Source organism: Triplophysa dalaica, chromosome 23 (genome assembly GCF_015846415.1).
Source record: "Triplophysa dalaica isolate WHDGS20190420 chromosome 23, ASM1584641v1, whole genome shotgun sequence".
Classification (NCBI taxonomy): domain Eukaryota; kingdom Metazoa; phylum Chordata; class Actinopteri; order Cypriniformes; family Nemacheilidae; genus Triplophysa; species Triplophysa dalaica.
In genome coordinates, this window is record NC_079564.1 from 9770063 (window position 1) to 9786883 (window position 16821).

At 37.8% G+C, this 16821-nt stretch overlaps 1 protein-coding gene across 2 annotated transcripts in view; it reads right to left on the reverse strand.

Moving 5' to 3' along the window:
- Nucleotides 1–1640: 1640 nt before the first annotated feature.
- myripb (myosin VIIA and Rab interacting protein b) overlaps nucleotides 1641–16821 on the reverse strand; it is a 92254-nt gene continuing 77073 nt past the window's right edge. The window contains exons 5-16 of one of the 2 annotated variants that reach the window (XM_056737604.1): nucleotides 14502–14582; nucleotides 13482–13579; nucleotides 13239–13319; nucleotides 12961–13146; nucleotides 11904–12093; nucleotides 11106–11752; nucleotides 9301–10260; nucleotides 5572–5634; nucleotides 2626–2808; nucleotides 2174–2335; nucleotides 1978–2073; nucleotides 1641–1840 (exon numbers count right to left, since the gene is read on the reverse strand). In XM_056737604.1, the coding sequence (XP_056593582.1) occupies nucleotides 1682–1840; nucleotides 1978–2073; nucleotides 2174–2335; nucleotides 2626–2808; nucleotides 5572–5634; nucleotides 9301–10260; nucleotides 11106–11752; nucleotides 11904–12093; nucleotides 12961–13146; nucleotides 13239–13319; nucleotides 13482–13579; nucleotides 14502–14582 (2906 nt within the window). In that variant the 3' untranslated portion in view covers nucleotides 1641–1681. The remainder of the gene's footprint in view (nucleotides 1841–1977; nucleotides 2074–2173; nucleotides 2336–2625; nucleotides 2809–5571; nucleotides 5635–9300; nucleotides 10261–11105; nucleotides 11753–11903; nucleotides 12094–12960; nucleotides 13147–13238; nucleotides 13320–13481; nucleotides 13580–14501; nucleotides 14583–16821) is intronic. The other variant, XM_056737605.1, reaches the window with a different exon arrangement.

Here is a 16821-nt window from a genome sequence, read left to right on the forward strand (position 1 = left end):
GTGGCCATCATCATCTAAAGCTTTTTGTAGGCTTATGTGACTAACAGCTAAACTGGAATAAGTGAAATTTATCTTTTGAAGATGCAGCTACAGGTAATGTGAAATAAATTACTCAATATGAATCATGATCATATCAATGGCCGGGGCTAAAGAGAAACACCATTAATTAACAGATAAAACAAGAGAGGAGAAGAAATAAGACTGCCAGTCGGCATACTGTTTCTTCTCTAATGGACCCTCTCCTCTTTTCTTCTACATGGTGCATTAACTCTCGCACCTTTTCACTGGTTACCCATTCCACCTTTCTTTTCAAATCAGAATGTGTAATGTCACTTGGCGTGACAACATGTTTATTTCTATGTGTCCCCTGCTCAACGTCAGAGGTAAAGGTGTTCTTTTCATTGAAGCAGATTGAAATGATGCCTCAGGGATGCTAGAAGGTTCATGAGGTACCGTCACACATACACAACAAGCAGCACATAATGGTTCGATGATAAAAATGGAGACGAAAGCAGGAGACGCAAAATCTGTGAAGGATATTATAAATTCTAATATTCTTTGATAACAATGTAGAGATAAAATACCTGTGAACCAGAAAAGAAAATCATATTGATTTAATAATAAAAAAATGACAAGCAAGCTATGTAACATTTAAAAGTAAATCAATGAAAAATATAGGCTATTGCTTTATATTTTGGTGTGACAATGAAGGATTGACAAGACAAAAACAAAACGTTCACATACAAATCAATTATTATTTAAATAATAAGTAAAAATGTCTTGCAAAGGGCTTGTCATACTAGTTCTGAGAAAACTTGATAAGCTATGAAAAAAAGCTAGCAATGAAGAAAATTAATGAATAAAAATAAATGTTAATAGTTCGATGAGCAGTTTATCTCATCAAATAAGGTAAAATCTCATAATTCAAACGTATGCAGACAAGATGTATTGGTGTTAGATTTGATGTATATGACCGGACTCGCACACTCAACTTGACATCAAACCTGATGCTTTACATATTGACACATTATATTTAAAATCTTTTTTTTTTAATAGCATTGTGAAAGATTAAGGAGGAACTATTGACAAAATTGCAGTATAATATACATAACTATGTGTTAAGAGGTGTATAAAGACCTTACATAATGAAGCATTATGTTTCTATGACCTTAGAATGAGCTATTTCTATTTACATGTACCGCGGGTCCCTTACATGGAATTTAAAATGTTGTTTCTACAGACAAACTGATCTACATACCCTGTTGAAGAAATCAGCATATGCTGGTTAGGTAGGTTATAAAGCATGCTAGCTGGTTTGTGATGGTTTAAGCTGGTGATGTTCAGCTTTAGGCTGGTTTAAGATGGTCCTAAACCAGCTCAGGAACATCTTAAACCAGCAATGACCAGCTTAAACCATCACAAACGAGCTAGCATGCTTCAATATGTTTTTTTTCAACAGGGGAGTGCGTTTCATTTATAGGAAATATTAGTTCTGAGTCACCAGCAGTAGTGCTTCGGTAGGGAGGGATGGAGTGAGCCGTTGGTTGCAATTTGCAACCTCACCACTAGATGCCACTAAATTTCATTCACTGGACCTTAAAAAAGCTCAGAAAAGAAGCTTAAGCATGTCTTAAACTAAATCCTAAATCTTAAAAAGCTGTAGGTTACGCACGCTTTGTGTTTATTGACAATAAAATGAGCTTTTAATGTCAGAACGCTTAGAGGAGAATCCCAGCTTAATATTAGTCGATGTAAGTGTGTTCAAACCTGCTGACAGACTCCTGAGAGGAGGTGCAGGTAGTTTTCTCCTCTGATGTCGAGAAGAGTCCAGAGTCTGGGGCTATAAACCGAAAAACGGCGTTACTATTCCACACATATGTACAATATTGAAAACCACACAAGGTCAACAGGCTTTATGCCCAAACCCATATCACACAGAAAAACGACACACAGTTAACAATGTGTGATGAAACTCACCATAGGTTTAGACTTGTACTTTGAAAACCCTGTGCATGTAGACACATTTAAACCTGCAGATTTGAGGGATGCTATTCTTGCCTCGATATCAGAGATCTAAACAGAATAAAGAACAAAGCTCCACTCACACACTGTGTGTAAACACCAGTAGTACTGTGTCAATAAGACCGTAATGACTGCGTTATCACATACACACCTGGAGCTCAGACTGCTGCACCTGAGCGGCAGCAGTGGCCACCTGGTCTTCCAGGAAAGCCAGTTCGGTTTCTGTGGTGGAGCTACTAATGCCGCGAGCACATTCTTCTAAGTCACTCAGCGCTCCCTCTAGGCTGTACACCGCACCTGCAGCCAAATACACCTGAACACCAAACAAACCATAACAAACTGATGCTCCAAACGGTTCATTAGAATGTAAGAGATGTCTGAATTGCATTTCAGTCAGTATATAAAATTTGACTACAAATGAAACATGACCAAAAAGCAAATATCCATTTTTTGCACAATTCAAAAATGAATTTCCCCACAGAAAGAACACAATGATCTTTGATTTCTTTTAAAAGCAACCTTAGTGTTAAAATGTTGTACAACAGGAGCAAACGCAATTGAAATACTTCTCTTTGGATCTTGTTTGTAATTCATCAACCTTACATTTTCCTCCATCTTGGTGAGGTGCTGGTCCAACTTCTTGTTTCCTGGGCTAGAAGACAATGGCGTGCCAGCTGGAGATGGGTCGTGAACTTTGCCTTCTGCCTCTCCAAGCAATTCCTCTGTTGCGTTTAAAACCTTCAGAACCTCGGTGGTGATGCTGCACAAGGACGCAGCCGAGTACTTCTGAATATACATATGAACAAGAAAGAGAGCATAAAACAAGGATTGATTATAAAAAGTAAGAAAATGGAATTTAAGTGCTTTTGGTGTTCACATTCAATTGTTGTGTATAACACACTTTTCACATAGCCTACCCGAGACCTTGCTTACTCTGATAATTAGGCATGGACATATTGCTCAAGATGTTGGATCAATGAGGAGGATAAGAGGATGAGAGATGCTCTAATACATCACAGGTTAAGGGTTATTTGAGGGTGTCTTAAAGGACCAGTGTGTAGTTTTTGGAAGGATCTATTGACAGAAACACAATCTAATATACACAACTGTGTTCAGAGGTGTGTAAAGACCTTACATAATGAAGCGTTGTGTTTTTCTTACCTTAGAATGAGCTATATCTATCTACATACACCACGGGTCCCCTTACATGGAATCTTGTTGACATGTCGCCATGTTGTCTATAAATTAGCCCTTTTCAGACGAACTGCTCTACAGAGCGCGTTTCGTAAAAACTAGGGATGTAACAATATAAAATAATACCTTGGTGTAGAGTCCACGGTAAAATATTTATTTACAATATGACAAATGTTGACATGGAAACGGGCAGTAAGCATCCTCTTTTCTTTATCCTCTAATCATAACTGTTGCTTAGAGGTATATGAGTTATAGTATGAGATGGGTCAAATGGTTATAACATCGATTTTTTTTTACATTCCTACTATGTTAGGCCCGGAAGACCTATCGTTTCATACAGTCATGTGACCACAATAATATTGAGACAATTTTGCTATTGCGATAACGATGATATTGTTACATCCCTAGTAAATATGTTATCTCTCTCTGGAAAGAGGCGAAAACGTGATGACATTTGAATCCTCCAGTGCTTATAAAAGGGAGGCGTGAAGTGAGCCGTTGGTTGCAATTCGTGATGCCCAAATTTAAATAAAAATGTATTTACAATTTGCTATGATGTTGCATGGTTAAAAAGCCTTTGCACAAAAAATTATACAATAACACAAAACTTTGCTGCTACTGTTTCCAGTGTGTTTACCAGTGTGTAAACATCATCTTCTAATATATTGCCATTTTTCCCAAATAATTTTGTCAAATAAATTCCTAAAAGTATATTTTGTAGTGCTTTCAATCGATTAAAACAATTTTTTTCTGTGATTCGCAAGTAATTTCGGGGTTAATTGCACATAACTTTGATGTTTTTTAATGTTCTTTTAATAATTTCATTATTAATGTAAATAAAGATTTCATTAAAATCATCAATTTATACATGAAAGCCAACATTCTGATATTAGTACTGCTTTTGATGCCCTATTAAATTGACAATTCTTTAAAAAAATGAAACCCATTAAAACATAAGTGTGCCCAGGGGTTAAATTGTGATGGTGCCTCAGCCCAATTGAACCCCTGCATGTGCCCTTTCTACCTGTCTAATAGGTGGGAAATATACAGAAATGAAATGAAGCTCATTAACTGCTAAATTCAAAATTAAATACAGAAGAATTCTCATTTACCCTCATCCAGCCCATATGAAAGGTTTGTGTATGAAACATGCCACAATTTAAGACATTTCTCGCTGAAAATCTTCCCCTCTGCTGTTTTTCCAAAAGTAATGATGCATACGACAGACTGAGAATGATTTGGTTACTTTCATTTTTGGGTGATGGCTTTTTTGAAGTGCCTCTCAAGAGACAACGCGCAGAAAAACATGACGTGACCAAGCGTATGTTCCACACTCATGTAAGCCTAAAAACTAGAACACCAGAACACACGTCATCACAAGACTGAGAAAGAGATGGGAATGGCTTTGTCGATACTATTTAAAAAATATAACTAATGTAAAGGTTCAGCTAGAGTACAAATAAGCCATCAATATTAGATGTACATCTACGTGTGTGTGTGTGTGGATGTGTGTAAGACAGTAAGGACACATGAAAAGGGGGAAAATCATAAGATGAAATGACTTTTCAAGATGAGAAAGTGAGAATGAAAGAAGCAAGAAGAAAGAGAAGAGCTGTGTGATTCAGTAATGAATACTTGAGGAATCAATTAATGGTTGGTTTACTCTTTGATCAGAGGAATAATTGATCCAAATGCACTCCTCAGAGCACGCGTGTCTCTTAGTATGAAAAGGAACGTGTGTGCTTGAGAAACGGACGTATATCATGAAGGCACATACAAAAAGCAGGTAGGTGTACAGTGCTTATTGAATTCAACCCCCACCCATGAAATCCAAAGTGTCAAGTCAAAAGATGACTCACAAACACACATCCTACCAAGACACACATCGACGGCACTACAACCAGACCAACAAAATACAAATATAACACGTAATTATATTTTACTTTACTATGCACAACTGTAAATAACTCTTCAACTTACATATGTATGCAGCATTCAGAATTCTGATCTGAAAATCATATAAGTAGTACAGTGTATCTAACATCTGTTAATCCATCCACATGCAAGCTCCCGACAATGTGTATATGACATGTTTATGACATTTCCACTGTCTGCAGATTACTAACACACACTCCACATATTCTGCTCATATAGTAGTATCAGCATCACCAGAACAACCTGCAAAAGCAGTCTGCAGGAACACAATGTCTTTGGATTTGTATCTAAGCCTGTGAATGCATTTGTGTATGTGTGTTTGCGAAAGGTCACAGTAAGGTTCGAACATAAACGACTGCACATTGAGAGTGTTTGTGCCTGATTCAACCCCAAACAACATCTGATGATGATGTATCTCACCTGATGTAAGAAAGAGGAGAGTAACTGAAGCTTCTGCTCTGAGGCATGATGACTGAGCCCCTCCTGAACCAACATGAAGTGATGGAGAGAGAGACAGATTGAGAGCAAAACAGAGAGAGAGAGAGGAATCAAGGGTATAACAATGATAGTGTAACAGGATGAGAATAAGACAGACAGACAGACAGACAGACAGACAGAAAAAAGTGTAAAGATAAACAGAGATGATGAAGTGGAGAGAGGAAGGACAACAGAGCGGACAAACATTAAATGAGATCAACCAATAAATGAAATTTGATCATTATTTACACACTCTTATCAATTTATCCTCATATGTTGCTTCTTTGCAGCAGTTTAATACAACAGATGTATTGAAATTCTTCAAAATGTATACTTTCTCTTGTCTGCTTCACAGACTGCATACAACAGCAAATGGGTTTAAACAGCTTAAGGGACAGTAAATAATAACAAACATTTTGTTTTTGGGTAAAATATTCCTTAAATACACTGGCCAAAATTCAGGCTGGAAATAAAGGACAGGACAAGATACAGTGGCCACAGGTGAAGAGAACTATATGCATGATATAGATGTTTTCTCAACATCCAGAGAGGTACCGTATTCACTTCTACAGGCTGATGCATGCAACAACATTCATACATCACACTTTTCTCCATGCATAACACAAGTCCAAAGTGGCAAGACAGTAATAGGATGTCAAACATGCTCTTTTGTGCGTGATCTGAACACCTTCAGTCTGAGTTGGATCACATGATTTATAGTTTGTCATGAATTGATTAGAAATTACATGGACAATATTGACACAAACTTAGGTGTCCCGTACACGGAACGATTTACAGTTATTCGTTCCGTATACGGGACACCTAAGTTTGCGTCAATATTGTGCATGTAATTTCTCATAAAATCGTGACAAACTATAAATCATTAGAAAGGTCTAAGACTCTAGAATACACATTTCTTTGGTGTGTTTTTAAATAATTTATGTAGGGAGGGTAATTGATTCTTTTTTATAAAGAGTGTAATTCTTTTGAGACCCGTATTTTTTTTATGTATTTTTTAATCAAAGAAAACATAAACTACAATATTATTACAATAAACCTTACAACATACCTTCAAAAAAATTGGTGCTTGTGATTTATTTTAAGCAATAATCAGCTACTTTTCTTTTTTCAAAAGAGACCAACCGTAAGTCTGTATTCCAAAGAATTCATGAGTTACCACCATTTTAGTACCGACATGCGTGTTTTCATGTGTAGGCTCAAAAAGGGCTCCGACTGTTAACAGGTACATACAGCAGATGTAAGTGTGTGGGTTAGACAGAGAGCTGGAAGGTTCTAGCGCAGTGGTTCTCAAACTTTTCAGTTCAAGTACCACCTTTAGGAAAATGAGTTGTTCCAAGTACCACCTAATGACTTTCATAGTAAATCATATTTGAATAATCACTCAAATTGCCTTAAAGTATGATAAGATACACATTGTCCTCCAATTCTAATGTATTTTTAATAATACAAAGACCTTTTAATTTACCAGCTGTACCAGAACATATTTTTTTCATGTTTTCTTAAGTTAGTCAGCAGTATCCTAATAGTGAACTATCTGTCGTGCCCTGTAAACAGGCCTCGGCAAATGACTCTTATGGGGGATTTATTACTTTGTGGTGACTTGCAGAAAGACTACAAACCTATATTTAAGACATACAATGTGGAAAGAATATTTAACACAGAAGATAAATAAATAAAATATACGTATACTAAACAGAGAAGAGAACAGCTGTATAGGCTACAGTTTATCAAATAGAGACTCATGCTTTACTGCAGCGGCTCTTGTCAAAGCGGCACCTCAAAACTAAATCGCAATGCGCTTCATTAATTTTTAGTATGAATAGATGAAGACGCATGTTGAATTAGCGCTTTACAGGAACTACAAATGCTTTAAACAGCGGTTCAAGTGCAAAAATACATATGAAGGTTAATTTAAAGCTGCCTGTCACGTGCCCGAGTTACATCATTGACCAACGATAAATAAACAATCATTCATACAACTATATTAAATTGGAATGAATATATAGAGTTTTTATTTTCTGTTGTGTCATGTACCACCAGGGGTCTCTTCAAGTACCACTAGTGGTATGTGTACCAGTGGTTTGAGAACCACTGTTCTAGAGAAACAGGCATCTTAACAATGTCTGAGGTCTCTGAGGTTTAATTTACACAAGCAGACCATGTTTTAGGTTTAACGTGCTTAAGTGATCGTTCATTAACTCACCCTCTTTTCATTTCAAACCTGTACTCCAATCAAACCTGATTTTCTTCCTTCCGCAGAACACAAAAGAATATATTTTGAAGAATGTTGTAAACTGGTCCTCATTTGCTTGAATTGTTTTTTGTCAGTACAATAGAAGTGAATGGCAGCCAGTGCTGTTCGGTTACCAACTTTCATCAAAATACTGTACCTTCTTTAGTGTTCTGCCGAAAAAATAAAGGTTTGAAATGACAAGAGCGTGAGTAAATTATGACAGAATTTCCATTATTAGGTGAACTATCACTTTAAGTGTTTTAACATTCAACCATGAATAACGAAGGACGTCGGTCCACCAAGATGAAGAGTCTAAATCAAATCAAGTCATCTTTATTTATTAAATGATGTTTATCAAACTGGATAAATAAACCTGCTTCATACTATTATTTCATTCGTAGTGAGTTGTCTTACAGTGACGTCATCATATCATTGTATTATATATCTGCATCATTACAAAGAATTCTATTATTTCATTACAGAACATATCCAAAAAACTAACTATGCCGACACCAAACATGTAAAAGAGTACATTTTATTAGATAAATAGTTTTTACACACTTTTAAAACTTCGATTTACACGCTTTTATCCAAACTGACTTACATTGCATTATTCTATACATTGTATCAAAGTATGTGCATTGAATTCATGACCTTGGCGTTGCTAGCGCCATCCTCTTACCACTGAGCTAAAGGAAAGCTTAGTACTACCAGAACAATAAAATCACTACAAAAATAAACAAGATTTAAAGGGAAAGTTCATCCAAAATTATAATTCTGTCTTCATTTACTAATCCTTAAATTCTTCCATACCTGTAAACATTTCTGTATAAATTAACATTTATAAACCTTTGGGAGAATGTCTGTAACCAAACAGATCTCACCCCCCACTGACTGCCATAGTAGGGAAAATAAATACTTTCGGAGTCAAAGGGGGATGATATCTGTTTGGTTACTGACATTCTTCCAAACCTCTCCCTTTGTGTTTCGCAGAAAAAGGAAATACATACAAGTTTGGAACAACATGGGAGTGAGTAACTGATTTACACATCAGAGTTTTCATTTTTGGGTGAACTATCCCTTTAAAATTCTCCCCAGCTTACATGAAAATTCAACATATTCTATGATTGGAGTACTAAAGTCATGAGTTTGACTCCGGGGGAACATAAATTTTTGGATAAAAGTGTCCTCCAAATGCATTAATGTACGTGTTGGGCAAAACAAAGTACACCAGCAACATTTTCCTGCCTATGGAACAGCCATTGCATAAGTGCCCTATAATGCCTTAAAACACTGTTTAAGTGGGCAGCTCACTATCCAGGAACAAATCCTAAGCAAATATCAACGAAGAATTAAATGAAATGAATATAAAGGAGGTATGTTTTATTGACACTAGAGAGAGTTTTGTCTGTGCTTACCTCAGATGGAGCCATTTGCTCCTCCAGACCACAAGGGGCACTCTCTGGAGATGTGAAGCTTGACCCTGTTCTCTTTGTCTCATGTTGTTCTCGTTTCTCTGGCCTTGTTTCTGATTTGCTTCTCTTCAGTGAAATGTTTTTGACCTCCTCGCTGCACTTGTATCCCTCCAAACTCCTGGTTTGCTCGAATCGTTCCTTTACTCTACCTGTTACTTCCTCTGTTTCACTGCTCACTTCCTGTTGCATGCACTTTACTCTGACATCAGGTTCACTGTCTATGCGTGTGCTTTTCCTTTGCCACTCAATCTTCTCTTGATCTATTTGAATCTCTATTTCTCGTTCTCTTTCTCTGTCTCTCTCCATTTGTTGCTCCAGTACTCGTTGTCTCTCTTGATCTCTCTCAAACTGTCTTTCTATTTCTCTCTGTCGCTCTATCTCTCTCTCTATATGTATCTGTTTTCCTACATCACCCTGTCTCTCCAGCTGCTGTTCATTCATTTTCTCATTTTCTTCTATATCAATCCTCTTGTCTCTTTTACTATTACGACTTTCTTTAGGTCTCATCATCTCACTTTCTTTCTCCCTCACACTGTTCATTCTCATGTCGCCAGCTTCTCTGATTGGTTCAAATTGTGATGACAGCACATCCTTCTCGCTGGCCTGGCCAACCAGTTCACAGAGTTTGGATCTGAGTTCCTGTTCCAGGGTTTCATTGACAGAGGAGGCCCTCAGTAAGGGGCCCTGAATGGCGAATCCTTGTCTGCTGAGCATGGGCGGGCTGGCAGCGCTGGAGTTGTGCGTCACTGTGTTTTGACAGTCAGGTTCAGGGGTCATGTCATCAGAGGTCAAAAGTTCAGGCGGGGTCACAGTGTCTGGAGTGTGGTAACCGAGAGGGGCTGGAGGATCCTGGCTCAGCTGTCGGCGCATCATCATGGCGTTGAGGAGCAGAGCGCTGTTCTCCTGAGATGAGTTGAGGAAGAGAAAGATTTAGAACGAAAGACAATAATTAAAGAAAGACTTTACGAAAATATGAAGCAAGACTTCATGAAAAGCTTGTACGGAATGGAAATTGCTGGTAAAACTGGGAACACTGCTTTCATAACCCTGCCCTTCACTGCCATCTACTGGAGTCAAATATAAAGCACATTCAGAATTTATTTAAAGGGATAGTTCACCTAAAAATGAAAATTCTGTCATCCTTTACTTAGTCTCATGTCGTTTAAAACCTGTATGACTTAATTTCTTCCATAGAACACAAAATAAGATATTTTTAAGAATGTTGGTAATCAAACAACATTGTTCACCATTGACTTCCATTGTACGGACACACAAAAAACAAATATCTAAAAATATCTTTGGTTCCACAGAGGAAAGCAAGACTAACGGATTTGGACAGACATGAGTGAATAAATGATGACATACATGTTTTTGGAAGAATAATATTTTGTTTATTTTTTACACTTTTTAAAGTCTTTGAGTCAGCTTCACATTTAATCGTATAACCTATATTCATTCTGAATTATCCATAGAAACGTTCAACAGGGAACTGTTGCTTTACATTAAAATTAGGCTACAAATGACAGCACAATTCAATTACTTAAATTAAAATCCCATTTAGAATTCTGGATAAAATGTTTAGTCATGTTTATTTAGACAAACGATTGTTGCATAACCATTTTTATTTCCAATTTGTCCTCCAATTTGTTTGGAATACCTCATTGACAAAAAGCTATGCGGGATAAAATGATCCCATAATCCAATTATTCAGGCCTAACAAATATACTAAACGCTGTTGTTTTTCTCACCGCTGTAGCAGCGCTGTACAGCGCATTGTGTGCTCGGCTCTGCTCTGAATTCTCGCGCTTGCTCTTACGTCGCCTCCTCGACCTTTTGACCTGCTCGCTTTGCTCCTCCCCATCACTGCTATCTCCTCCCAAACGGGGGTTAAAGTTCACATCCAGGACCGCTGGCCTCATAAGATGTGGTGCAGCAGCGGACGGAGGATGTTTTAAAGGAGGGCACAAGTTAGGATCAGGTTGTCCTTTTTTCTTCTGTGGCGTAACATGGGCGAGTATGCGGGCTCGAGTCGATGGGCCGGTTGACATTTCCGAGTCCGAGTTGAGGGTCTCGGTGTTGGTATACTGACCCGAGGAGGGTGACGTCACAGGCGGGTGTTGGGTGTATGTCCATTCAGGGTCGTGTTGAGAGTCAGTGTAATAGGTTTCGTCAGAAAGACGACGGCGAAACTGTAACAGGGCGGCCCCCCAGCCCCCCTGGTCCTCGGGGTCCGAATCGGAGCCCATTTCGTCGTACGCGGACACGACACCCGATTCTTTCTCGAGTACGCTGAAGACGAGGCTCTTGCGCTTGGTCAGCAGACTGGGCCGGGAATGCTGGGAGCTCTGCAGGGCGATCCAGTTACCATCAGGGGACTGCAGTACTGAAGATGCACCTGCGGGTAGAGACACAAGCACATGAACTGATATACATGGAGGAAGCGTGAAGATCACTGTCATTATCATGGAAAGTGTATTAAGTTCTATAAATAATTTGTGTATTTCTAAAGTTAAGTTGCACTCTTCTATTGGTGCATTTGTTCTTACTGGAGTTGTCGAGGCGGTCAACACACTTCCAACCTGGAAGTGATGATGCTCTTGACTCTCTCCTGAGTGAAGAATAGTTCTGAATGTCTTTTTCTACCTCTGAACACCCAGAGCCGTCCGGTGCCATAAGCACCTCAGGACTCTTCTCTGGTGAATCGTCACTTGTTAAAGAGAATGCTGATCTTGACTTCTAAACACAAATACAGCAAGCATGCAAAACATTATGAATCATTTATAATTCATTTCATTGACTTCATATTAGAATAGCAACACAGTTGTGATTCAGCTGTCGGTTATCACGAAAATGATGTGTTTTTTAAAATTAGTATACATCTCTACAAAAATATAAACGCATACAAAAATGCAACAATATATTTCACAGATTCATATTATCTACTAACATTAATACCAATGCAGCAGATGTTTTCCAATCAGTGTTATGTGTAACCCCTCTATTCATGTTTAATTGTCAAATAATGGTTCACATTACAAGCATTACAGAAACTCTTCAAGCATTAAATTGTTTCATTCATTTTTCAATTACAAACACTTCAGTCAAATATCTGTGTGTAAGCAGACGGCTCATTCATTTACAGTAGGCAGCGCACACACCGTCTCGAAAGAAAGAGAACAGTTATGGAAAGCCAATAGCACTCTGTTTTATTCACTTACTTTCAACTATTTGTGGATTTTCACAAACTGATTTTTTTTTGTGGCACTTGGAATGAAGCCCCCAGTCTTAAAAGATGGGTAACCCATTCACTTTACGAATGCAAGCTGGTTGCAATAAATGAGTTTCACCAGTAGGGAGCACCAGAGGTTTGCATTATATCACAGATTGACTTTGTGTGAATGACAAATGTTCAAACTACAGCAACACAACAACACACACATACAGCTAAGTAAATCGTGGGTGATGTACAGATGAGATCAGAATATTGGCATAGTCATTTAATCATCACTACATTCAACGTATTGTGAAACATAAACAGTTTTTTCATTCATTTCATTCATCAGTGTTTCTTTCTTAAATGTGTTCGTGTGCGCGAACTCTTACCCACAGGGAATAGGGGCTTGTTGTGTCAGCCTGTGCTACTGCGCCGTGTTGGGAGGTAGTGTGTGAATGCTGTGTTACGTGTGCGCCTTGGGTTGAGGTGGGAGACTGCAACTCGTTACTTTGATTCTGAGGCCATACAAACTCATACTCGGCCTGAATCTCAGATCTCTTACCCCTCTGAATGATCTACGGATAGAGAGGGAATGGCAAGGTATTAACAAATCACCAAGATATATAAAATGGATACATGCTTCGTTTACAAATGTCCTACTTCCTACTTTTTGAACAATTGTAGTGGCGAGTTCCTCTACGAGCTCTTCCCTATGGTCACACAAATATCGAGCTTCATTCTGCTTCTCCTACCACATAGGAGGGACATAAAACAAGTGAGCAGTTTTAGATAAACAGGCAAAATTTTTTCATTTTCAAACACTGAGTACATCAGTGCATGAAAACAGATGGACGTATTCAGTAATAGTTGGATGAATTAGATTGATAAAATATAAAGAGTAGTTTCTAACCAGACTATCTCTGTAGCTCTCTGCTTTTGCGATGGCTTCCTCTATAGCCTCTTCTGCCACACGCAGGGCGACGGTGAGCGTGTCTGCCATACTGTACCCTATATACACATATACATTCAATGACAACACAATCGCTTTATAATATCGCTGAAGATACTTGGTTTATGTCTATATGTGTTTCATGTATGTGTAGCGTTATTTTTTAGATTAAGTGCTTGTTGTATTTTACCAAATAAGAAACAGCCAAGACAATATAAATATCAACAGTTTATATTTCTAGATTTGCCTGCATGGGTGTATCTGAATATGGTTAGTCTTAATTACATATAATATATCGTTTTGATATCACAAAAAGGACATTTATTACTGTACATGGACAGGAGCGAACAATTCCTGATTAATTCTAAGAGTCAAAATGAATGAAACTTAAAGAAATAAAATGCCACAAAAGTTAAGAATAAGGTCCCTTTATGCAAAATGTTTACTCAGCATTTTACATACAGTACACCAGTGGTTCTCAAACTTTTTTATTGTAAGACCCCCTTTGCATCATTCTGCGCCCCCCCAAATAAACACTTATAAACTAAGAATTTTAATGACACAAAAATATATTCCGTTATACAATGCTACATCAATTATTTCGGCTGGTTGTCTTCTTTTTCTGATGTTCGATTCCATAAAATGTATTATACATTTCTATATTTCATAAAATGCCATGACATTCGAGGCCCTCCCAATCCATCTTGGGCACCGGCCCCCAGTTTGAGAAACCACTGCAGTAGACTGTCTGAATTCATTGACATGAGTGTGAATTCAAAACACAACCAGAATGAGTTAGGAAAACAACCACAATTCAGTTTGAAGTATTTGTGATTTGTTCAGCACATGGTTTTTTATGGGTTACATCTAGGTAACTAAAGCTTAGTCTTGATGTGAGTTTGAGATCTAATTTACAGTATGTTTACGGTATAAAAAATATGACACGTGCACTGAGCAAAAGTGTATTGATTTTAATGTTACCTTCATTGTGTTTGTAGAGCGTGGAGTCACTGCCATCACAAATACTGCCATTATCATTACTGCCTTCATGAGCACTCACCTCTGACCAACACAAGAGATATAAATACATTTAATACATTTTAAAGGCAATTCCGATAAAAACGTGACTTTTATGGTGTAAATTAGCAGGTGAACTGAATCAAAAATCCTTTCCACACTTGTGTCACAGTAAAAATGTCAAAAACCTCCTTGTTTCTCTGATGGAGTTGATGCTTCATTTCATCTGCAAAATCTGTCATACAGATTTAGCGAAGGGAATTATGGGAGGCATTATCTTTGAGCATGTCATGTACAAATGAAGGATTAAAGTCCCAGTGAGATAAAAATATTACCCAGCCTTTTTTTATATGAAATACTGCAGCGTTAATTGTAAATAGTTTATCAATGTAAGTCATTCTCTTTTTAAAATTCGTACGCACTCATAATCTTAAATTAAAATCTGAAAATCCACTACCTTCCTGTACTGACTATCCAATTATGTAAATTAGATGGCTTGGGCGGGGCATCTGTTAAACCCTCCCTTTCAACTTTCCTTCTGCTGACAGTTCCATTTCAAAATGCAACGGATGTTTTTAAACATCCAGTCAAATCGTAGAGAAAGATGAAAGCCACGGCCACAATTTTTAACATTAGAAATTCCATCTCACTCGGAAATGCTTCAAAATATGCAACTTCCGGTTCACAGGGACTTTAATAGTAACAGAGACACATTGATGCACATTTCACCAGTTAATAATTCAAATATTTTTCAAAAACAGTTTGTATACTGTGCATACAGTTATTCAGCAAGCAGATAGTATAAGACACATTTGGACTGAAACATCTAAACACATGTTTGCCTGCAGCAGATGTTATTATAGGTCAAATAAAAAGTAAGTAAATTCAAAGATATTAATATTAATAAGATGCGCCACTGCTGTTACAATGAATGGAAAAGACTGACGATTCTCTGGGGCGAGGCGCTTGCCAGCCTGTGCACAGGCGATGAGGTGACATTGAATAAGGTGAATTTTAGCGCATTTAAAGATTGGCAAACCACAATTAAGATACTGTTCATGTCATGGTTTATTACTGATCGGAAATATGCTATTTAATTGTGATTTTTGCCAGCAATTTAAAAAATATATGCTTTCCTCTGTTCAAGTAGATAGAGGAAAGCATATATATGACTTGCCATTACGTAAATAGATGCCCAGAGGTGTTTGCAAACATGGCCGCCGAGTGGCACGACTTCCGTAAACTGACTCTGGTAAATTCTATCGAATGGAATAATTTTCCCACACACTGAACTGGAGGCTATAAGTGAACCAATATTTAAAAACATAATGAATCATGATGATAATACAATCCAGATAGACACACGCATCCTAAATATACCAATCCAGCTGCGGGATCAAAGCTAGCAAACATATCCAAACATATTAAAAAAGCCGGCACGTCTGAGGAGCTCACATATTTTATTCATAACAATTCCATGACCTCCTCTTATTATGTATTTATTGTACCTGTCAAAAATGGGAAAGGAACGGGGCCCTTTTACGTTTTATCAGAAGGGAAAGCCCAATATTCAAGATGGAAAAAACACAGCCGTAGTGTAATCCATACAGTACAAGCCGCACATGCACATTTGTAAAAACAAACAGATTTTTGTATAAACCTTTCTGCTTGGTGTGAATAAACAGTTCAAAAGTAGAACTAGAATGTTAACTGTGAGGATGAAGAGAGAGAGACTGAGACCATGAGCAAAATTCTTTTATTGTGTACACCTGACCTTTCCACTTTCTCAGCTGACCTCGAGGGAGAGCTAGCTCGATATCGCCATGACAACAGCACAGAGATAGAGACCACCACAGTCTCTTATCTGTAACCGCCTCATGCAGGGCCAATGGAACACAAGCACAGACGAAACACAGGTATCTACACGAAACATACCACCACCACCAGATAGAACGTGGCCCTTCTTCTCGAATAGCATTTGCAGGGTGACATCTAAGCAGTTCAGTCTCACCAAAGAAACCTAGAAACAATTTTTTGATTACATATGGTGTAAAATGTTAAAGTACAATATTTATTAATCCTGTGGACATTATTCTGTGTTTAATAACAGTTTTGGGTGGCACAGTGGGTCTTTTCAAAGAACTGCTAGGTGGGGGTCTTAGATTTTTATCATAAATATTATCACTCATTCAACAACACGGCCGGCGAAATTTTATCAACTAATAATCTTCATTGCATTTCCCCTCACAGATGCATTTAAAGTCAGTCTGGCTCGTAGCTTGGG